At 29.2% G+C, this 23,171-nt stretch overlaps 4 protein-coding genes across 6 annotated transcripts in view; 1 reads left to right on the top strand and 3 right to left on the bottom strand.

Moving 5' to 3' along the window:
• LOC111682762 (protein split ends) overlaps positions 1 to 2,434 on the top strand; it is a 114,902-nt gene extending 112,468 nt beyond the window's left edge. For 2 of the 3 annotated variants that reach the window (XM_046952444.1, XM_046952446.1), the window contains exons 7-12: positions 12 to 124; positions 208 to 303; positions 428 to 662; positions 733 to 1,125; positions 1,218 to 1,537; positions 2,025 to 2,434. In XM_046952444.1, coding sequence (XP_046808400.1) covers positions 12 to 124; positions 208 to 303; positions 428 to 662; positions 733 to 1,125; positions 1,218 to 1,537; positions 2,025 to 2,312 — 1,445 coding nt within the window. In that variant the 3' untranslated portion in view covers positions 2,313 to 2,434. The remainder of the gene's footprint in view (positions 1 to 11; positions 125 to 207; positions 304 to 427; positions 663 to 732; positions 1,126 to 1,217; positions 1,538 to 2,024) is intronic. The other variant, XM_046952451.1, reaches the window with a different exon arrangement.
• An 8,489-nt stretch (positions 2,435 to 10,923) lies between these two features.
• On the bottom strand, positions 10,924 to 12,399 carry LOC111682763 (nucleoporin NUP116/NSP116-like). Its single transcript, XM_023444759.2, has one exon. It carries the CDS (start codon positions 12,292 to 12,294, stop codon positions 10,984 to 10,986), a length of 1,311 nt encoding a protein of 436 aa, XP_023300527.2. The 5' UTR covers positions 12,295 to 12,399; the 3' UTR covers positions 10,924 to 10,983.
• A 1,876-nt stretch (positions 12,400 to 14,275) lies between these two features.
• LOC111682759 lies at positions 14,276 to 18,436 on the bottom strand. The gene is made up of 2 exons (XM_023444755.2): positions 16,434 to 18,436; positions 14,276 to 15,575 (listed from the first exon to the last, which is right to left on the bottom strand). Exons 1-2 carry the CDS (start codon positions 18,304 to 18,306, stop codon positions 14,464 to 14,466), a joined length of 2,985 nt encoding a protein of 994 aa, XP_023300523.2. The 5' UTR covers positions 18,307 to 18,436; the 3' UTR covers positions 14,276 to 14,463.
• Positions 18,437 to 20,214: 1,778 nt separating this feature from the next.
• On the bottom strand, positions 20,215 to 22,626 carry LOC111682760 (serine/threonine-protein kinase RIO3). Its single transcript, XM_023444756.2, has 3 exons — positions 21,633 to 22,626; positions 20,805 to 21,566; positions 20,215 to 20,731 (listed from the first exon to the last, which is right to left on the bottom strand). Exons 1-3 carry the CDS (start codon positions 22,374 to 22,376, stop codon positions 20,345 to 20,347), a joined length of 1,893 nt encoding a protein of 630 aa, XP_023300524.2. The 5' UTR covers positions 22,377 to 22,626; the 3' UTR covers positions 20,215 to 20,344.
• Between the last annotated feature and the right edge of the window lie 545 nt (positions 22,627 to 23,171).

Genomic DNA, 23,171 nt, shown 5'->3' on the forward strand with positions numbered 1-23,171 from the left:
TCCAACAACAGCTTCCAGTTTGCGCACGGCCATACCAACAATTAGTCCACAAAGTCAAGCCCGTATAGGTTCTATATTGTTACCGGGAGGCATGCAAGTACCGCCACATTTCGAAACTAGTATGGTAAGTTTGAAAAATTGTAATTGAATATATTTTAGTGATAAAAACAAATGTTGATCTAAAAAAATATATATTTGTGGACGCAGCATGATATTGCTAACTATGGTAGTGCTGTAGCAGGCAGTGTACGTACTACACAAAGTCCTCCGCCAGCACACCAACAAGCTTCACCTATAACACCGGTAAATGTTAATAAAAAACATTATACAGAGATTTTTATGCAAAATGTTTTTAGATTAATTTTATAAATTATTCGTTTTTTTAATCATATTAAATTAAATTTTACAATTATATTTTTTGCCACAGAGTGAAGCCTCATTCCCCGGAGGAATAGGTAGAGTGGGTGTTCCTACACGTGAACACTTGATGATTTATCAACAACTATTGCGCCAACATGATCCTTTAAATCCGGCAGCTTTGCGAGAATACGATGAAAAGCTCTTGGGTAGTAGTCCACCTTTGGAATTGAGAAGACCCGGTAGTGTGCCAAGAACCGTAGCTGTACCTCACAGTCTACAAAGTCCACAAGATCGGGCAACAGGTAAATTATTAAAATTAATTATTTTAACTAAAGCATTTAACTTATTAACTGATTGTTGATTTACTTTTAGATTCTCCTCAAGTGGCGCAAGTGTATGTACACAATACACGTATACCAGCCCATACGCATTATGATGTTACGGGTCGTGCTGGTGTTGCAGCGCAACCTTCACCCTATTATGATGCTTCAAGACAAATATCCCTAGAACCACCACCGGCTCATAGATCGGCTCCTGTACATAGTGTTGTCGCACCACCGCCCACAGTTGTTGTTCCCCATCCTACAGCCGGCAGCAGTAGTCCATTTATGCCTGCTGCTCCACCAGCAACTGCCGTTCAACCAACTCCTTCTTCCGTGCCTCCTACACATCATACCAAATTATTGGAACGTGAAAGAGAGCAGCGTGAACGAGAACGTGAACAACAATTGTTGCGTGAAAAAGAACAAATTATGGTTAGAGCTGGTAAGTTAATGATAATTAGCATTAAAATTAATTTTCTATTAAACAATTACATATAACATCAAACAATTATCTTTAATAAATTTCCCTCACAGGAGCTGATGCCCATAATATGCAAGTGGCAACACCACCACCACCATCTCATCAATTACCGCCCCATGGCCAACAACCACCACCTCCGCCTCAAGCAGATTCTTTGCTGACACTGCTACAACGTTATCCCGTTATGTGGCAGGGATTATTGGCTTTGAAAACCGATCAAGCGGCTGTTCAAATGCATTTCGTTTTTGGTAATCCTCATGTAGCTCGTGCTTCATTGCCCTGCAATAGTGATGGTAGTACACCTCCTTTACGTATTGCCCAACGTATGCGTTTGGAACAGACTCAATTAGAAGGTGTTGCGAAAAAGATGCAGGTAAATAAAAACTTTAATTTATGTAAAAAAAAATGTACACTACTCCCAATACATGTGTATAGAGGAGTATTCCTTAAATGATTAGGGCTGATTCAAATCATTGTAATGTCCTAGGTGAGGGCCACCTCAGACATAATCCATGTCTGTCTAACATAGGACCACTAAACGCATCATGTACTCTAATAAAGTTTGCAGGTATTATCTAAATGGATCAGAGACTGGGTTTTAAATTTGTTGGCTTGTATTATTTTCAGTTTTTGATTTAAGCTCAGTTAACATTGTTAGTATTGCCAACTTTTCACTCAAAAACATAAACAATGAACAGCTGTTTTTTGCAAACAATACTTTTCTAAAATGGAAAATTTTAGAAAAATGTTAAATAAACATTTAAAACAATAATAAATAAAACAAAACTAAATTAAATTTCAAATAAATCGTTTAACTTAAAAAATTATTTATAATTTGTTTTCTTTTATTTTACTTGCAGTTTGAAAATGAACATTGTATGTTGTTGGCTTTACCCTGTGGACGTGATCATGCCGATGTCCTGCAACAGTCACGTAATCTACAATCCGGTTTTATAACCTATTTACAACAAAAAATGGCAGCTGGTATTGTTAATATACCAATGCCAGGAAGTGAACAAGCTGCTTATGTTGTGCATATATTTCCATCATGTGATTTTGCTAATGAAAATTTAGAAAAAGCTGCACCAGATCTTAAAAATCGTGTAGCTGATATAGCTCATCTATTAATAGTGATTGCTACGGTTTAAATTATAAATACAAGATAGGAAAATGTTATTTAAACTTAAATACCTGCCAAGACTTAAAATATTAAAAAAAAATTGACAAAAAAAAACTCTACACTACACTGACAAAAAAAAGAACTTTTAAAAACGGCTAAGACAAATATTAAAAACAAAAAGAAAGAAAATGGTGATGATATAAAAAGAAAACAAAGAACTTGTATTTTTAATTAAAAATTCTGAAAAAGAAACAAACAAAGCATGATTTCATGCTTAATTTTATAAATAAATTAATAAACATTATAATAATAACAATTAAATAATGGACTAAATGTTAAATAATCTTAATATAATACACACACACAAACAAACATAAAATTGTACTGTAGCAAAATCTTATAATTTTGAAAAGAAATTACAAATTAATTATATATATATTATTATTAATATTATTATAAAATAACAAATAGTTAGATAATAAAAACACAATAAAAATGTAAAAAATTTCTTTAAAAGTAAAACGAAAAAAAAAAATACAAAATTAACAAAAAAAGAAAAACCAATCAAAACCCTTGTAATATATTTACACCGACACTTTAACTACTCTATTCTATATATATATTTATATTAAAAACAAAAAAACAAAAACTGAAGCAAAACTTGTGAAATATAAAGTGTTTTTTTTTATTAATAATTTATTGTTTTTTTATATATATAAATAATTTGTATGAAATAATATAAACTTAGTTTTTTTACATATGTTTTATTTTAAAATTAAACAAAAAAGAATCAATCACCCCCCTCCCCCCCAACAGCTGTTATAAGTTGATGTTGAATTTTTTTGTGAATTAATAATAATTTTAATTTTATTTTAATTTTTTTCCTTAGTTTTTAAAACGTTTTTATTTTTAATGTTAATCCAAATTAAAAACAAAAAACCAACCCCCCCTTTCCCCTTTACCTCTATGAACTTTTTTTTTAGTTTTTAATTTTTAATATTATACATATTGCTTAAACATTAAATACAACTAAATATTATTTAAAATATGTCTATATATGTATATTTTTTTTATATGTATATTCTCGCTGATGTACGTTTAGTAAAATAATAAAAACAAAAAAACAACAAAAACACATAATGAAAACAAAAAAAAAAAACACAAACATAATTAATTTATTATTTTTTTGATCTCAATGAAAAATGAAAAAAATTAAAAAAAAATAATAATTATAATTATAACTATGTATGTATTTCCTATATATAAAAAAAAGAAACATAAATAGCAAAAAAAGTAAACAAAACAAAACACACAATAGTTACAAACATATATTTAAAATAAAATCTATAAGAAATTTTGTTAACAACAAAATCATTTAAACGTTATGCAGTAAAACATTTAAGGAAACGTTTTTTTTTTTAATTTTTCACCTAATAGTTGAATTGTCAAAATTTAATCTTTAAAACATAATGTTAAATCTATATTTGTTATTAAAACGTGGGTCAAAGTTTACTTTTTTAGTAAGTTTTCTTATTAAGGCTCAGAGGTATTGACAATATTGGAAGACAAAATTTAAAAGTTTACACTGTTATTAGACAACTGTTTTAGAATTGTTGTCTAGGAGCGTTTGGGGTTTTCAGTTGACAATTACAAATGCCATTTAGTTTGGGTTTCTTAGTCCTCAGTTAAACTAAGCTTAACTTGCTGTTAGATTAAACTCGGAACAAATTTAGGCGGACTTTAATCGATAATTGTAGTTTTTAGGGCGAGTTTTTCGGATAAAGATAATATTCATTTTTTGATTAAACCTGGTTTAATATATGTTTCATGTTTTTCAGTTATATCAGTAAAGTTACATATTATCTTAGTTTAATTGAGTGTAATTGGACAATTAAACTCAAGTTATAAGTGAGAAAACACAATTAACAAAAACAATAAAACAATGATTTCGGTTGAACAAAAATTTAATATTTTAAGTAAATTGCAATTTTCTGATTTGTTTTGTTTTATTTATTATTGTTTTAAATGTTTATTTAACATTTTTCCAAAATTTTCCATTTTACAAAAGTATTGTTTGCAAAAAACAGCTGTTCATTGTTTATGTTTTTGAGTGAAAAGATGGCAATACTAACAAAGTTAAGTTAGCTTAAATCTAAAACTGAAAAACACAATCATTGGTTAAAGTCCGCCTAAATTTGTTCCGAGTTTAATCTAACAGCAGGTTAAGCCTAGTTTAACTGAGGAGTAAGAAACCCGCCCTTAGTTTTAGATTTAAGTTCAGTTAACTTTGTTAGTATTGCCAACTTTTCACTCAAAAACATAAACAATGAACAGCTGTTTTTGTAAACAATATTTTTGCAAAATGGAAAATTTTGGAAAAATATTAAATAAACTTTTAAAACAATAATAAATAAAACAAAACAAATCAGAAAATTGTAATTTACTTAAAATATTAAGTTTTTTTTCTTCCGAAATCATTGTTCTATTGTTAATTGTGTTTTTCTCACTTATAACTTGAGTTTAATTGGCCTATTACACTCAGTTAAACTAAGATAATAAGTAACTTTACTGATAACTGAAAAACACGAAACATATATTAAACCCGGTTTAACCAAAGAAATGTATTTTGAAATTTTCATAATCTTTACTAATCAGTAAATCAAACGTTTTAATTTTTATTTTTTTTTTATAAATATTGTATTAATTTTATTGATCAGCTGTTTACTCTTTTTGCATTTTGCTCCAGTTTAAAGTACCTGCATTGGAAGCTTAAACTAGCAAAATCCCTAATTGTTCACCTAAAGATTCGTCCTAAGTGACAGAGAGTCGAATTGAAATGCTTGTTGTCAAAGGTAGAAAATTTCCAATCGTAATGATTTTTTTAACTTTCTATAACAACCATTGTCTCAATGTCTGGTTACATTTTGGTTGTAAGATTAATTTAACAGTTTTCATACAAAAATTATGTTAATCAGCAATACATCTAAAGAGGTGAAGTAAACGGGCCTAAGTTAGGCAATTGGGTAAGTTTAAAAGTTATCAGACCTATTCTGTATTTCGATAAAGTTTCCACATTCACTTACGCAATGATAGAAAATATATCATATTTGAACAAAAAAAATAGGCTTATCTTTATGTTAGACTAAACTCGAAACAAATTTAGACAAACTTTAACCGATGATTGTGTTTTTTCTGTTATGGATTTGAGGTTTCAGACATGTCCAAAAACGAATTTTTCATTTTCTACGATATGATATCACAAAAACCTGATGTAAGATTCGAATTGAGCGATGCTATAAATCATTTCGAAATGTATAGTTTGGTCTATGAGCTTTGACTTTTTTCAAATATTGTTAAATTTTGCCTCAAATAAAACTATTGTTTTAAGAATTTCGGACAACATTTTCGAATACAATTTAGTAGACTGTATAATCACCCCTATCGGCAATAGAAGTGAAAATTTTATTCCCTTGAAAAGAAAATTGCTATCGTGAAAAATTCATTCACAATAGTTGATTATGTATGGAACAGCTGTTCAATGTTTACAACATTTCATCAACAAATTGCACAACATGAGAATATTTTTCACGACAAAAAAGTTAGTAAACGAAAAAGTGAAAAGGGAACATATTTCATGTGAAATGATGATTGAATGGTAAAGTTTTCAAATTATTTCAAAAATTATTAAAAGCGAAATTTTCAAATTCAATTTTAATTTTTCCCCCCATATGTCATGTTTTAGTGATTGTTACAGGTTTATACATTTTTCGAATATATGTACGAATATTTTTTGGAACAGGTCTTAAATTCTGGAAATACTTTGAAATAAATGAAAATTTTGATTTTGTTTTTTAATTTTGTTAGAAATGCAAACATTGGACTCAAATAAAACTAAAATATTTTTAAGCTTTTTCAAACATATAAAAGTTTGAAATTTGTTTAAATTTATGAAATCATTTTAAAATTTCTTAAAAATTTCGAAATTAATTTTCAAAGTTTGAAATTAAAGAAAATTTCCAATACCATTAAACATTTTTGAATACAAATTTTTTTCTGAAATTCGTTTTTCCAAACATAAATACGAATTTTTTAAAATAAATTAAAAAAATATAAAAATTGTGTATAATGTTGAATGAAAAGTAATTTGGAAAAAATTTATGAAAATCATTTAGCCCCTTATTTTGTATAAAACACTTTACTTTGTGTTGAAAATATTTTCATACAAACTTTTTGAAATACAAAAACAATTTTGTATGAAAAGTGAAATGAGGGGAAGGAATTTAAAAAAATTAACCCCCTGGTTGGTTTCTTCGAAAGAAGAAAAATTTAATATTTTAAGTAAATGGCCCCTATTCTGCATTTCAATTTGAATCGAAAGTTACTCCGTTTTTAGGGCGGGTTTCTTACTACTCAATTAAACTAGGTTTAACTTGCTGTTAGATTAAACTCCGAACAAATTTAGGCGGACTTTAATCGATGATTGTGTTTTTCAGTTTTAGATTTAAGCTCAGTTAACTTTGTTAGTATTGCCAACTTTTCACTCAAAAACATAAACAATAAACAGCTGTTTTTTTTTTGCAAACAATACTTTTGTAAAATGGAAAATTTTGGAAAAATGTTAAATAAACATTTAAAACATTAATAAATAAAACAAAACAATTCAGAAAATTGCAATTTAATTAAAATATTAAGTTTTTGTTCTTCCGAAATCATTGTTTTATTGTTTTTGTTAATTGTGTTTTCTCACTTATAACTTGAGTTTAATTGGCCAATTACCTTCAGTTAAACTAAGATAATAGGTAACTTTACTGATATAACTGAAAAACACGAAACCTATATTAAACCAGGTTTAACCAAAGAATAAAGATTATCTTTATCACAAAAACTCGCCCTTAATCTAACAGCAAGGTTAGGTTAGTTTAACTTAAAAGTAGTTATAAATATGAATATTTTCGCGTTAAATTTTCTTTTTGAAATTCTATAAATTTTATACAAATGCAAAAAGTTTTAAGTTTCTTTAAATGTTTTAGCTGTTGCTAAACTAAATTTTCTCAAGTGTTTAAATGTTTTTTCTTTAAAGTTTAATTTAGTTAAATTTTGCAATTAATTTGAAAAAAAAATAATAAAACATAACTTGTGTTTCCAATTTATTTTAAAATAACTACAAAATATTATAAACTGACAGCCTTAGAAGCTTTTAATATATAAGTTTTGCTTTTAACTGGAAATATATATATTTTATGTAAAAAAAAACTCTTTTATAATTATTTAAAAAAAATTAATAAAAAAATAAAACATTTTATTTTATTCTATTAAAAACAAAACACTGCCAACAGCACAGAAAAATAAATAGATAAAATTGGCTTAAGTTTAAATAAAAAAAAAATTTAAAAAGCTAAATTCTGTATGAAAAAATTTAGTTAAAGAAAAACTTTCTTAAAAATTTTAAATTTTTAAGTGAATTTTTTTCTTAAAATTTTTTTTAAATATAAAAAAAATTATTTATTTTTTTTTGGTTTTTATATAAAAAGTATTTGCTATTTATTTTTGGTTTTAAGAAAATATGAAAATAAATTTCAAATATTTTAAAAAGTAAATTAAACTTTAATAAAACATTTAAAACACACACAAACTCCTTTAATTTTAAAATTTTGTTTAAAAAGAAATTTTATACAAAATTTTTAATTATTAGAAAAAACAACATTTTTTCAAAAATAAAAAAAAATTGTCAAAAAAATAAAAAAAAAATCTTGTAATATATTAAATATAAAAAGAATAAAACTCTATTCCCTTAAAATTATATAAAAAAATAAACAAAAATTGTATATAAACCTTAAAACTATTTAAAACTCTTTCTAACAATATTCCCTTTTTTATGTTTCATATTTTAATTTAATTTTTTTCTAAAACTTTAAGAAAAAAAAAATTACAAAACTTTAAAAATATAACACTTGTACAGCTTTTTTATTTAAGAAAAATAAAATAAAATATTAAACTACTATAATTATAAATATAAATATTAGTTGTATGTTGTAATTCTAAAATTCTAATTAAAAAACTAAACTAAATGTAAAATATAAATTAAAAATTATAAATATTATATAAACATCGTTAAATATATTGCTATAAACTAACTATACAATAAAACCAACAAAAAAAAAAAAAGAAATAAATAATTTAAAAAATAAAAATAAAAAATAAAAATTAAAAAAAAAAACAAACAACAAACTAGCAAGTTAATATTATTAATAATTATTAATTATATTATATATATATATTTAAAAAAAATAAATAAATAACAACTTTAATCATAATAAAGAAAAAATAATATAAAAACAACAACAAAAGAAAACCTATATAAAAACAAAACCTTTACAAGTTAAGCATTATTATTATTATTATATTATAATTTTAATTTTTAAGTTGTATTATTAAAAAACAAAATGAAAACAAAAATTAAACAAACAAAAAAGAGAAAATATTAAAAGAAATACAAAAAGTAAAAAAGGAATTTTATTTAATTTTTATTTTGAAATAAAAAGAAAGAATTCAATAATAAAAAATACATTTTCTGTTATCTTTTTTTTTTCATATAAAAAATAAACTAAATAATGAGTTTTTATTGAAGTTTATTGAAAGGAATTCTTTCACTCGTAATCATGTCGTCCTCTGCCTTTGAGAGTTTTACGTTTCACTAACGCATTGTGTGTGTGTGACGTTGGATAACATTAACGCCGTGTACTGTTTTTAGAGTTTTACATATCATGCCATATGCACATCCAGCTTGAGTGTTTAGGGTGGGGGTTTTGATTTTCTTTTTTCCTCATTGTTATATTTTGAATGGAATTTTTGGATTTGCACGCCTGACCATATGCCTTCGGATTTTATAACCCAACTTTTACTTTGATACATAAAGTTGTAATCATCCAGTTCGTTTTGGAAGCTATTTCCTAACCACTTTTGTCTGAGTTGATGTGTGCTTGGACAATCTATACTACTATTTGTTCTATAGTACAATATTTGTTTTTATATACTATTTTTTCTAGTCTCTAGTTTATAGTCTAGAGTCTAGACCTCTTAATTGACTCTAGTCTCTAGTCTAGACTATTGTGTAATCTAAATAATAGGCTAGTTTATAATATGTTCTATACTGTTCCCTAGATTCGAATCTACAGTGTAGTCTATTGTCTAGTTTAATATAGACCAGACTAGAGTACATATATACCAGATTAGACTATTATAGTATATACTCTAGTCTGGTCTAAATTCAAGTCCAATGTATACTTTAGTCTATAGTACAGACTATAGTCTAGTCTATAATTTAGTCTGTAGCCTCATCTATAGTTTAGTCTGTTGTATAGTCTATAGTATAATCTATATTCCAGTTAATAGTCTTGTCTAAAATCTCCTCCATAGTATGGTCTAGTCTATACTCTAGTCTGGTATATAGTATAATATATAATTTAGTTTATAGTACAGATCATAGTCTAGTCTATAATTTAGTCTTTAACCTCGTTCATAGTTTAGTCTGTTGTAAAGTCTAGCCCATAGTATAATCTATATTCCAGTTTATAGTCTAGTCTATACTCTAGTCTGGTATATAGTTCAATGTATTATTTAGTTTATAGTACAGACCATAGCCTAGTCTATAATTTAGCCTGTAACCTCGTCTATAGTTTAGTCTGTTGTATAGCCTAGTCTATAATTTAGTCTGTAACCTCGTCTATAGTTTAGTATGTAGTCTATAGTAAAGTCTAGCCCATAGTATAATCTATATTCCAGTTTAAAGTCTAGTCTATACTCTAGTCTGGTATATAATCCAATGTATAATTTAGTTTATAGTACAGACCATAGTCTAGTCTATAATTTAGTCTGTAACCTCGTCTATAGTTTAGTCTGTTGTATAGACTATAATAAGATCTAGTCCATAGTATAATCTATATTTCAGTTTATATTCTATTATCTCCTCCATAGTATGATCGATATACTCGAGTCTAAAGTCTGGTCTATAGTCTAGTTTATAGTTTAGTATAGACTATATTATAGTCCATAGTCTGATCTAGTCTTATTTATAGTCTAGTCTATATTCTAGTAATACCCTACACCACTATAGTGGGGAGGGTATCATGTGTTTGTGCTGATGTTTGTAACACCCAAAAATATTTGTCCTATACCCACTGATCGTTTTTAACATATTCACTGGTCATATGCTCGGAAATGCCCGATTATACATACTTCTTCATACTTGTAGTCTAGTCTACAGTTTATAGTATGTTTCCTAGTTATCTAACCTACATATATTCAAATTTAGAGTCTAGACAATAAAAGGTTACAATTTTATATTACAATATACAACTTACAATTTGTTACTGCCGGTACGCTAGGAAACTTTTTTCTTTTTTGGGAAACTTTTGATTTTGCGTGAGAAAGAATATCATTCAACTCTCTCTTACGGAGTACGGAGTTTCCCGTACTCACAAACTTGTTTTGTTATTCTTCTCATTCGTACAACAGTTTCTTTGAATGGACATTAAGGAAACTTCAAAAGAGAATTAAGAAAGAGTTTCCCAACAAAAGTGAGGACCAGGTCTAAGTTGTGGAACATTTGCTATTTCTTTTTAAAACTCATTTTTAGTTAATACACTTTTTAAATAAACATTTTATTAGCAGAAATATTTTATTTCATAAATGATTTCATTTTAATGAATTAATTCTCTAGGTGGTGGATTAAATGGTATTTTTCCCGGTAGAAAATAATCAGCTTTAAAAGCTTCTATTTCGTCGGGAGTTAAATCTTCTAAGCGACTGTATAAAGTTGAACTGACATTATTTGATGTCTGTAGTGCAGCCTGTTGAAAGAGGCCAGATGGTGGTTGAGACGGCGCAACTTGTTGCTGTGGTACCGCATTTTGTTGAGTTTGTTGAAATATATTTGGGTTTGCTTGATTCTGTTGAAAGATATTTGTGTTTGTCTGCTGTTGTTGTTGCTGCTGCTGCATGGCTTGTCCAAATATGTTTTGTGATTGTTGGGCTGCTTGTGCAAATAGACCTTGTCCGGGTGCTGCAGCTTGACCCATTGTTTGTTGTGCTGCCTGGGCGAATAATCCTTGCTGTTGTTGGGGCTGTTGCGGTGCCATGTTTTGAGCAGCTTGGGCAAATAGACCTTGAGGTGGCTGTGCTGCTTGTCTAAAAATATTGGCATTTGGTTGATTTTGTTGTGGTGCAAATTGATTTTGCTGTCCAAATATTCCAGTTGATGTCTGTTGCTGCTGCTGGCCGGTGGTAGCGAAAATATTTGTCTGAGCCTGTTGTTGTCCAAATATTGAAGTTTTTTGCTGCGCATTAGTGTTAGTGCCTCCTCCAAATATGGAATTAGCAGGTTTAGATGCTTGACCAAATATTGAGTTTTGCTGCTGCGGTTGTTGTTGCTGTGTTGGAAAACCGGAAGTGTTACCAAATAAGTTGTTTGTGGATTGATTAGTGGCTGCAAATCCCCCACTATTGCCAAATAAGTTATTGCTGGTATTTGTATTAGATTTAGCAAATATAGAACCAGCGTTTGTGCTAGCAGCATTTGTCATGCCAAATGGATTGTTGGTACTACTATTACTTGTCTTTCCCGCTGTAGCACCACTGCAACTTGTATCCGATGCCATATCATATACACTAATAGCAACATCAATAATTTCTGGTGTCATTTGCAGCAGAGCCTTCATTTTATTACTGGCCTCCAAAGCTTCTTTGTTAAATTGTTGATGGAATTGATCAAAGAAATTTTTTTGTTTAGCCTCGTAACACAACATGCGTACTTCTTCGAATGATTGATCCTCTATGAAATTGGGCATAGAAGGTTTATCCTTGAAAGGCCCATAAGTGGACAAGGGCCATTGTTTGCCATTAATTGCAGCCTCTACATCGGTTTTGATAACCTGTTTGACATCAAAGTGTTCATTGACACACTTGGAACCAAAGCGACAGTTACCTTGTTGGAAAAATTTACACAAAACCATTCTAGTTGTTTTTCAGTTGGATATTAAATTTAAATTACGATAAAATAATAAAAACACCGAATTACTTAAAAAAATGAAAACAAATGCTTCTTCTTATTCATTAATGTTTATAATTCACTTGGTGTTGATATCATACACTGAAACAAAATAATTCCAATAAGTAGGCCTGTTATATGGAAAATATAAATTATTTACCCCATGTCTATATTAGACAAATATTTATTATGCTAAACGTCAAATTGTTATCATGATAAAAAATTAGCAGGTACAGACGGCACTTATTAGCGTTATAACGTCGTTATGACAGTGTTGTCTAAACAATTGTTTAGACAACGTTGTCTTAATAACAAACGTCATTTTATTGTAAAATTTGGTTAGAATTTTGTTTTTGTGCAATTAAAATTTATTTTTAACATAAGTTTTCGTGAAATTAGTGTTTATTTACAAAATTTGCATTTAATTTCGATTGTTTTTATAAAATATAGCATTATTTCAATAAAATTATCTGTGAGTTGTCGTGATAAAATTAGCATTTTGTTACCCTATGCATTAACATAAACAAAAAACGTCTGCCGACGTTTTGTCCATTGCCGTGATAAATATTTGTCTAATATAGACACGGGGTTACAAAGAATCGAATATTTTACAACTTTTTTCAATTTCTCAAAACGACTTGTATTCCAATACTATCGTCTATGAAAAAAGTCGGAAAGAGTCGAAAAAAATCGAAAAGTCGTAAAAAGTCGAAAAGTCGGAAAAAGTCGAAAAAAGTCGAAAATAAAAAGAAGTCGAAAAAACTCAAAAAATTGCAACAAATAGAAAAAATATAAATAAATTTTTTATTAATAATAATAATAATAATAGTAATAGTAATAATAATATAATGTTAAATGGCAACATTATAAATTTACGCTTCTGGCTTCGGAAAATAGTCGGAAAAAGTCGAAAATAGTCGAAAAGTCGGAAAAAGTCGATTAGTCGGAAAAAGTCGAAAAGTCGACTATTTATAAAATATTAAAAGTCGAAAAATGACTTTTAATTAAATGAAAAAAGTCGAAAAATCGACTTTTAACTAAGCACATTTTTTATTATTATTATTTATATTTTAACAAGCACATTTTAATTATTAGGAGTAGTCCATTTGTTGTAATCACTTTCTCTTTACTTTTCTATATGTGGCCGGCATAAGTGTGGCAGAGAAAAACTGCTCAGATTTTAACATATTTTAGCGACTTTCTGCAGTGGGATCAGCAAATTTTAAACGTTAAAATGATGTCTCATCTACTATGCTACATGGTAGCAAATTCACTAGTATTAAATCCATTATACATTTTTCAATTAGTTTTGTTATATATAGTGGTCATCTGGCCATGTTATTGGCCCACTTCGCAATAGCCACTGATTATTATAAGGTCCAAAACATGATTGCGATTGAATAGGATTTGAAGATGAGCTACCGAAACATGTTATTCCATATTCCATATTATTTGTCGATAGACCTGCATTTTCATTTCGAAAAATGTTGTGCGAATTGACACCATTTAAAGTTTCCTTTTCTAAAAGGTTATTATTAAAATTAGTCGATGGAAAAGATTTAGAATTTTGGCCTGCTGAATTTACTATTATTTGTATTTTAAGGGATGGATTGTGTTTAGAACTGGCTATATTAGAACTCACTAATTCAAAAGAATTATTTATATTCCTAAATGGTGATTCCACTGTCAATGAAGCAGTCCCACTCGTAGAATTGTTTATTCCAAAAGGAATATTTGTATTATTAGGTTTAGAATTGTTGAACGTATGATGTGCTATTGAAATATTACTATGGGTATTCGTTGCTTGTATACATTTTTACGATTAAACAATTAAAACACGTAAACTTTGAACCTTTAAATTTATTATATTAAGCTTTTGCATTCTCGGATACGAACTATAGTTTTAATAGAACCAAATAAACATATGTTAAATAAAAAAATAAATATTTGTTTGATTTTAAAGTATTTATATGTAGTTTATTAATATATGTATATATATATATATATGTAAACGTAAAATAATAGTAGGTATATATTTATATAAAAAATAAAATGCATTTCATGCTATTTCTTAAATGGAAATTATACACTTGTATTAGTGTAAACAACAATATAAATTATGTATATGAATTAATTAATAATCAAACTCCAAAAGTTGTATATTAAAGTGACAAAATAGTAACTCCTCTTCATTAACATCTTTCAGATAAGCTTTTCTATCTGCATAGAGCTTGCCAGCAGCCTCAAGCATTTGCTCATTAGCCACAATAGTAGGAGGAACAGAAAGATATTTTTCAGCAACTTTTTTCAATTTATCATAACGACTTGTATTCCAATACATATAAATATTTGATTTTCTGAGCGACAAAGGTTCATGTATATATAATGATAACTCATTTCTAAATGAAATATCAGTTTCAATAGTGACATCATGTTTTTCCCAAAGTGTATCATTTGACTTGCGTTTATCTTCTTTGCTGCAAGTTTTCAAGGTGTTTGCGGTTTCCATTTGTAAATAATTAGATATTTCCTTTTCAGCAATAGACATTTGGGTAATGCTTAAATATTTGTTTTTAAAACGAGGATCCAACAATGTGGACATTATTAAAAGGGGATTAGTTTCGATGAAGTTGAATCTATTATTTAAAGCAAGTTTTAAATTATTTTGCAAATGATCTTCAGCATCAGCTTCTTCAAGTTTTGACTCCAACATTTTTATTAAGGGTATTATTACAGAGATCGTTGCTGTATCTGCAGATAGATCTGTTGTTGCCTCATAAATACTTTTCAAAGACTCTACAATATTTTTCAAATAATTCCATTCTTCTGTAGTTAAATTTTCTATATCGCCCTTTTCTTCCGAATAAAACGATATAGCTACTTTTTGTTCCACAAATCTCTTCATCATCAAATAGGTGATACTCCAATTTGTTTCTACATCTTGAATAAGACAGTGTTTATCGAGTGAATATTTTTCCTGTAAAGTCTGAAAATATTCACTTGCCTGCTGTGATGTTTCGAAGTGTTTAGCAATTTTACGACACTTTGTAAGAATTTCCTCTACTTGTTCCTTATTATTAAAAATGGCATCATTCACTACTAACTGCATGGTATGAGCTACACATTTAAATTCTTTTATCTTTGTGTCTCCAAGGTTATGTATTTTATCGCCAACAGTTAGATGCAGTTTTTCTTCTAGTTTGAAATTTTTTATAATTTCCGGCAATTTTTCTTTTATATAAGAATCTAAATAAACAAATATAATTGAAAACACGTTGTATTTGACTGTGGCGAATCTTATATGCACATTTCCAAAACAGTATTGTTTTAATTTTAATCATTTATTATTTTTTTTAGGGGTGGTTTCTTATTACTCGGTTAAACTAGGCTTAACTTGCTGTTAGATTAAACTCCAAACAAATTTAGGCGGATTTTAACCGATGATTGTGTTTTTCAGTTATGTATCTAAGGGCGGGTTTTTCAGATAAAGGTAATCTACATTCTTTATTTAAACCTAGTTTAAAATATATTTGTGTTTTTCAGTTATCAGTAAAGTTACTTATTATCTTAGTTTAACTGAGTGTTATTGACCAATTAAACTTATTTAATTAAATTTTAAAATTTATTTGCAAAAAACAGCTGTTCATTGTTTATGTTTTTGAGTGAAAAGTTGGCAATACTAACAAAGTTAACTGAACTTAATTCCATGACTGAAAAACACAATCGTCGGTTAAAGTCCACCTAAATTTGTTTCGACTTTAATTTAATAGCAAATTAGGCCTAGTTTAACTGAGTAGTAAGAAACCAGCCCTAAGATCAGTTACCTTTGTTAGTATTGGCCAATAACACTCAGTTAAACATAGACAATAAGTAACTTTACTGATTACGGAAAAACACAAAACATATATTAAACCAGGTTTAACCAAAGAATTAAGATGGTCAAAAAAACCCGCCCTTAAAGTTTTTCATGTAAATTCATCTAAGAATTTATATTTTTTTTTGGTGTAGGAGTGATTCTAAAGTTATGAATCACTCCCACAGTCAAAAAATACAACACTATTGGATTAGGGTATATATATTTAAATATAAAAACAAAATAAATACCTTTTTGATCATTTTCCAAAACCTTAGCGGCTAACACCAACTTTTTTCTTAGGGAACCAATTAGAAAATGGGCTGTAAATGTTATCAGTAACAGGTTTGAATTATTAGCAAAACTCCAATTGTCTATAGTTAAACTTAACCATGTTGGTGTTGCTATCATTGTTAACACCTTTGCCCTGACATTGTTATAGGTTTCCGGTCTAAGTGTTGAGGAGAAAAATTGCTGTGATTTTTGCTTATACCGACTATTTGTTGTTGTGGGATCAGCAAATTTTAATCGTTGAAATGCCTTTCCATCGACTACGCTGCATGGCAGCATATCAACCAGAATCAAATCCATTAGAGATTTATCAATTTGTTTAGCTATAACGTGATCATCTGGCCAGAAGCCTTGTTCTGTATATACGTTTGAAGAAATCGGGAGTGCATTTGGCACAATTTCATTAGCTTCATTTTGTATCAAATTATTACGCAAAAGACTAAAATTAAAGCCAGTTATATTTTCATTTCCTGAAAGAGTTTTGGTATTAAAAACTCCTCGAGAACGATTATTGGTATTATGTGATTTAACTGTCGATGGAACTGTTTTAGATTTGGCGCCAACAACATCTTGTATTCCAAATGGATTTTTTGAATTGGCACTTGTTTGCTTTTCCAAAAAGTTATTAAAATTATTCGATGATTTGAAAGTTGCTACTCCCGATTGTTTATCTACACTAATAGTTTTCGACGAAACAGGTTTAGAATTCTCTATTCCATAGAGTTTGTCTAAATTGGCACCGCCTGAAGTTTTCTTTTCCAAAAAGTTATTAAAATTATTCGTTGGAACAGGTTTTAAAATAGCGCCATTAGATTTGGCCATTCCTGAGGGATTCTCTGTATTATTTTCAAATACACTATTAGTGTTCGATGAAACAGTTTGGGAATTTTCTTTTTCAAAAGTATTATTCAAATTGGCGCTATTAGTAGTTAATGGCTCAGATTTAGAATTGAAGTCAGCAGTACTGTTTCCAAAAATATTCGAAATGCCATTAGCAAAAGGTTCCTTAACCACAAGTTTGTTGTTACTTAAATTATTCAATACATCAGGTTTGGTATTGGTACTAGTTGGTTTTACCATTCTATAAGGATTGCGGTTACTACTGCTTGGCAATTGCATTGACACTGCAGCAGGTTGTGATGAGATGCCATCCGAATTTTCTTTACCAAAAGGATTGTTTTTATTTGCGTCCTCTGTCTTTTGCATTGTAGATGCAAAAATTGGTAATCCCAAGACATTGTTGTTATTATTAGTTGAGGTGCGAGAAGAATTTTCTTTTGCAAAAGGATTGTTTTTATTTGCATACTCTGTCTTTTGCATTGTAGATGTAAAAATTGGTAATCCCAAGACATTGTTGTTATTATTAGTGGTCGATAAACCAGGGTTAATATTGCTGTTAGCAAACTGTTGCTTCCCAAAGGGATTATTATTTGTAGCACCACTGCCGCACTTTAGCGGCGAAGTGTTTTTCACTTTTTCATCCACAGATGAGTCATATAGATTAATTGCGACATTAACAATATCCAATGTTACTTTCATTTTATTTCTAGCTTCTTGGATGGCTTTGTTGTATTGTTCATGATATTGACCAAAGAAATTCTTTAATTTCGTTTCGTAGAACGACAATCGTACTTCTTCAAATGATTGATCCTCTATAAAGTTAGGTAGCGATTGCTTATACGGAAATGGTCCATATGACGATAAGGGCCATATTTTACCATTAACCGCCTCCTTCATATCTGTTTCAATTACATTTCTAACATCGACATGTTGATTGGGACATTTGGAATCAAGATAACAACAACGTCGTTGATATAATTTACATAAAGCCATTATTGTTAGCTTTCCTTTGCAAAGAATTGATAAAATTAGCGTTTTACTCAAAAAAATTCTCAATCAAATATTTTGTTTATGATGAAATATAATAAGTGTTCTACCGATTATAAAAAGGTTCGGCCGAAATTTAAATAGTATTTTAAGTCAAAATAAAAAAAGGGTTTTCGCATAAAAATAATTTTTAGCAAATTATAAAATATGTTCTGCCTGTTCCTCTAAATGCGAACGAACATTTCTTTCTCATTTTATATTAAAAACAATAACAATTTTTCCAATTTTTTTGTTGTTTTTAATATAAAACTAGAAAATACTAGGGTTCTATAAATCGACTTTCGAATAATCGACTTTTTGTCGAAAAAAGTCGAAAAGTCGAAGTCGACTATTTTGTTTCAAAAAAGTCAATAACTCGACTATCGTCTATGAAAAAAGTCGACTTTGTAAATAAAAAAGTCGAAAATAGTCGAAAAAAGTCAAAGTCAAAAATAGTCGAAAAGTCGGAAAAAGTCGGAAACAGTCGAAAAGTCGACTATTTATAAAATATTAAAAGTCGAAAAATCGACTTTTAATTAAATGTAAAAAGTCGAAAAGTCGACTTTTCATAAAATGCAAAAGGTCGAAATGTCGACTTTTCATAAAATGCAAAAAGTCGAAAAGTCGTCTTTTCATAAAATGCAAAAAGTCGAAAAGTCGACTTTTCGTTTCAACTATAGAACCCTAGAAAATACTTGTTCGTTTGCATTTAGAGAATCAGGCCCTTTATAATAAAAAAAATTGTTATTCGCAATTTTTCAATTAAAAACTAAATTTTCAGTTTTAGATTTAAGCTCAGTTAACTTTGTTAGTATTGCCAAGTTTTTACTCAAAAACGTAAACAATGAACAGCTGTTTTTTGCAAACAATACTTTTGTAAAATAGAAAATTTTGAAAAAATGTTAAATACATTTAAAATAATAATAAATAAAACAAAACAAATCAGAAAATTGCAATTTACTTAAAATATTAAGTTTTTGTTCTTCCGAAATCATTGTTTTTGTTAATTGTGTTTTCTCACTTATAACTTGAGTTTAATTGGCCAATTACACCAGGTTTAACCAAAGAATGAACATTATCTTTATCAGAAAAACTTGCCCTTACAGAATTTCACTGCGATATTAATGGTTGAGTAAATTTTGGACGTTTAAGGGCGGGTTTCTTACTACTTAGTTAAACTAGGCTTAACTTGTTGTTAGATTAAACTCGTAACAAATTTAGGCGAACTTTAACCAATGATTGTGTTTTTCAGTTATGGATTTAAGTTCAGTTAACTTTGTTAGTATTGCCAACTTTTCACTCTAAAACATAAACAATGAACAGCTGTTTTTTGCAAATGATAGTTTTGTAAAATTGAAAATTTTGGAAAAACAAATCAAAAAATTGCAATTTACCTAAAATATTATGCTTTTGTTCTTCCGAAATCATTGTTTTATTGTTTTTTCTCACTTATAACTTAAGTTTAATTGACCAATTGAGAGTCAAATCGAAATGCGGAATACCAAAGTTGCCAAACGGAGAAAATTTCGATTCGAATTGAAATGCAGAAAAGAGGCCAATTTGTGCCGATTTTTGGAGTGATAGTAGTAAATGTAAACTCCCTTTGTCCAAATTTTATCAAAATGTGCCGAAAAATGATTTTAGTCCAAATTTTATTAAAATTTCTTGAAAATTGCGCCATGTACCTTGCGCACAAGTTTACAGTCAGATGGACGGACATGCTTCATCCAATTAGTATAATTTAAGGTCTGTGAGAGTCCATTAATATATGTTCGAAATAAACGTCCAATTGTACAGCCATATTCATATTTATATAGATGATATATAATTTGATATCAAAGACATTACTCTTAAAAATTTATAAAAAAATCGGTGTATGGTTTTTCATTTATGTCCATATTCTATATTAACAGTAAAAAAAGTTTATTTTACTTCCATCAGTTACAAAGAAAACTGAGTTTTACTCAACACTATGTTATTTATAATATTTTAAACATTTCCAAACTTATTCTGTGGCAGTATAAGTGTTAGAATTAGCGGCAATAGGTTGTGGCATGTTCTCTTCTTTGGACTCGTTTAAAGCCGACTGTAAACGACACTCTATATTAAGGACACTCATGGCATTAGCTGCCTGATCAATAATCACATCATTCTCAATATTACTTTTCTTTTCAGTAGTTTTTTCCCAAGCCAGATCAAAGGGATATTCTAGAGGTTTCAATTCAGCTGGACAATCATCTTGATTGGGTGCAGTGGCCAATTGTATGTTGGCACCTTTAGTATGGATGCGTTCCAACTGAGCTACATCAAGCGTTTCAGCATTTAGGGATGTAATGTGCTCAAATAAAGCCTCTTTTGTATGACATCCAGGAACACCTTTTTTGCTAAAGAACTAATAATTTACAAGGAAAAAAAAAACGTATTAAAAATATAAATAAAATTTAATAAAATCTATAAAAATTTACCGTTATTATATTATTACAATCTCTCATTAAAAATTCCAAAGCCGATGGATGTTGCGGTTCAACCGCCTGGGCCACATCAATAAACCAACATTTTCCCTCATGCCATAGAATATTGTATTCACTTAAATCAGCATGAACTAACTTGGCTTCATTATACAACTTATGCATGGCTTCGACTACCTCATCATAGGCAACTATCCATTCAGCCGCAGTCAATATAGCATCCTTTAATTTGGGCGCTGCTCTATTGTTCTCACCAATAAATGACATAACAAGAACATGATTTTTCAATATAACCACTTCAGGACATCTTATGCCGGCATTATGAAGACGCATTAAATTATGCATTTCCTTCTCGGCCCACATATTGATAATGATCGTATTATTTTGCTTACTAAAACGAACATTGAAACGATTCTTAAAGCGATAATCATCTTTGATATAACGATCACGTTGTTTAAAATCGTTTAAAGTAGTTTTGAATATTTTCACCGCACATTCTTTGGGCATTAGTTGTGGATGATCGGGATCATCGCCGATGAATGTAGGATCGGAATTGGCATGTAAAATGACGGCTTCTTTGCCGGTGGAAATAATACCATTGATTTGTTCCAATATCTGATTATTGATTAATTTATACAGCAACAAACGTGTACGGCCATCAACACCCATTTCAGCGGTTGCTGCATTATCCTTACGATCCTGCATACGATGAGTTTTTTTATAGCTTTTGCGCGAATGTGTCTTTAGTTGATTAAAAACCTGTTGTAAATTGGGAAATGTAGTGAACATGTAGCTAAGAAATACCATTACCAATCTTTTACTTACCCTATTGGATAGCTTCATTTCGAAACCAGCACCATCACCGGTAGCAAACTCCAAAGGAAATGACATCATACGGCAGGCATTGCGCACACCGCACAATTCTTCATCATGTTTAGTAATCATTTCACCTTCTTTGTCGACCGTATAGCCACATTTGGGTATGGCCTCTAGCAAACGTTCATTGGCATCGAAACGATCCCAATCACTTTTATCACGTAATGGTTCATCCTCATAATTATCTTCCAGTTCTTCTCCAACATCTTTCAAATAGGTCTTGCGATATTTATCAAAACATACAGTAACCTTCGATTGTTTATTGTGAGCCTTCTCTATACGTTTCAAATCTTCGTTGTACTCCTTGTCGAATTGTGCCTGCAACATTTGAGCAATAACAGCATCTGAATCACAGACAGTCGAAGCTGCCGCTTCCTGTGCCAATAATTCTTCCTCTTCACTTTTTAGAAAAGCCAAAACTTCGGGAGGCAAATTAGCATCGAATTCCTGCATGTCAACAAAGTCCCATGTATCGTCCTCTAATTTTGTGGCATCCTCCAAGCTGCGCACTAAGGCCTCCTCTAGATCTTGTTTTTCTCGTAATTTTCGTTTTTCCCTTTCCGTTTCCAGTTTTAGTTCTTTTTCTAATTTTTGATTTTTGACAATTGTTGCAAAATTCATGGGTTCAACTGCGGGTTTGGGAATTTGGCCCCATGGGCATGCTGGACTATTCGAATTTGTATTGGCAGCCATTTTTTGTTGCTTCTTATGTTAAATAAAACTTAACTAACAGGTGATCTATTATTTTAACAATAATAATATTTTAAAACGAATTGTATAAAAACGAGTTATGTTATTTGATGAAATATGCGTACTATTTTTTTGCTTTGTTTGTATTTTTATATATTGAAGGCAATTGTGAAATATCTAATAATATTGTATAAAATGTTGGCATATTAGAGCAATAACAAAAACAATGTGAAATATCCTTATGTTAAATGTTTTTTTACTGTCAAAGTCTGTATGTTGTTGTTGCACAAGTAAATTTTTTCCAAAACAACTCAAACTAAGTTTGACAGTTTTGTGTTGCCGCACCAGTAATCTGTTACCACTTTGTTAAATCTGCTTTGTGAAAATTGTTTTTGACAGCTGGTATTCACTGTGTGTTAATAACTACAGTATTATTTCACAATGTACTGTATTAACTAAATAATCTAATAAATATATAAAAAGCTACTTTTTCATTCGAATTGGAATTTTCTATTTATACAATTTTTGCCTTTCTATGTTATAATATATGTTTTTGTTGTAAAATTACATTCTAATTAGGGTTCTATAAATCGACTTTCGAATAATCGACTTTTTGTCGAAAAAAGTCGAAGTCGACTATTTTGTTCCAAAAAAGTCGATAACTCGACTATCGTCTGTGAAAAAAGTCGAAAAGTCGACTTTGTGAATAAAAGTCGAAAAAAGCCGAAAAGTCTGAAAGTCGAAAAGTCGAAAAAAGTCGATAAGTCGAAAAAAGTCTATAAGTCGTAAAAAGCCGAA

Source organism: Lucilia cuprina, chromosome 2 (genome assembly GCF_022045245.1).
Source record: "Lucilia cuprina isolate Lc7/37 chromosome 2, ASM2204524v1, whole genome shotgun sequence".
Taxonomy (NCBI): domain Eukaryota; kingdom Metazoa; phylum Arthropoda; class Insecta; order Diptera; family Calliphoridae; genus Lucilia; species Lucilia cuprina.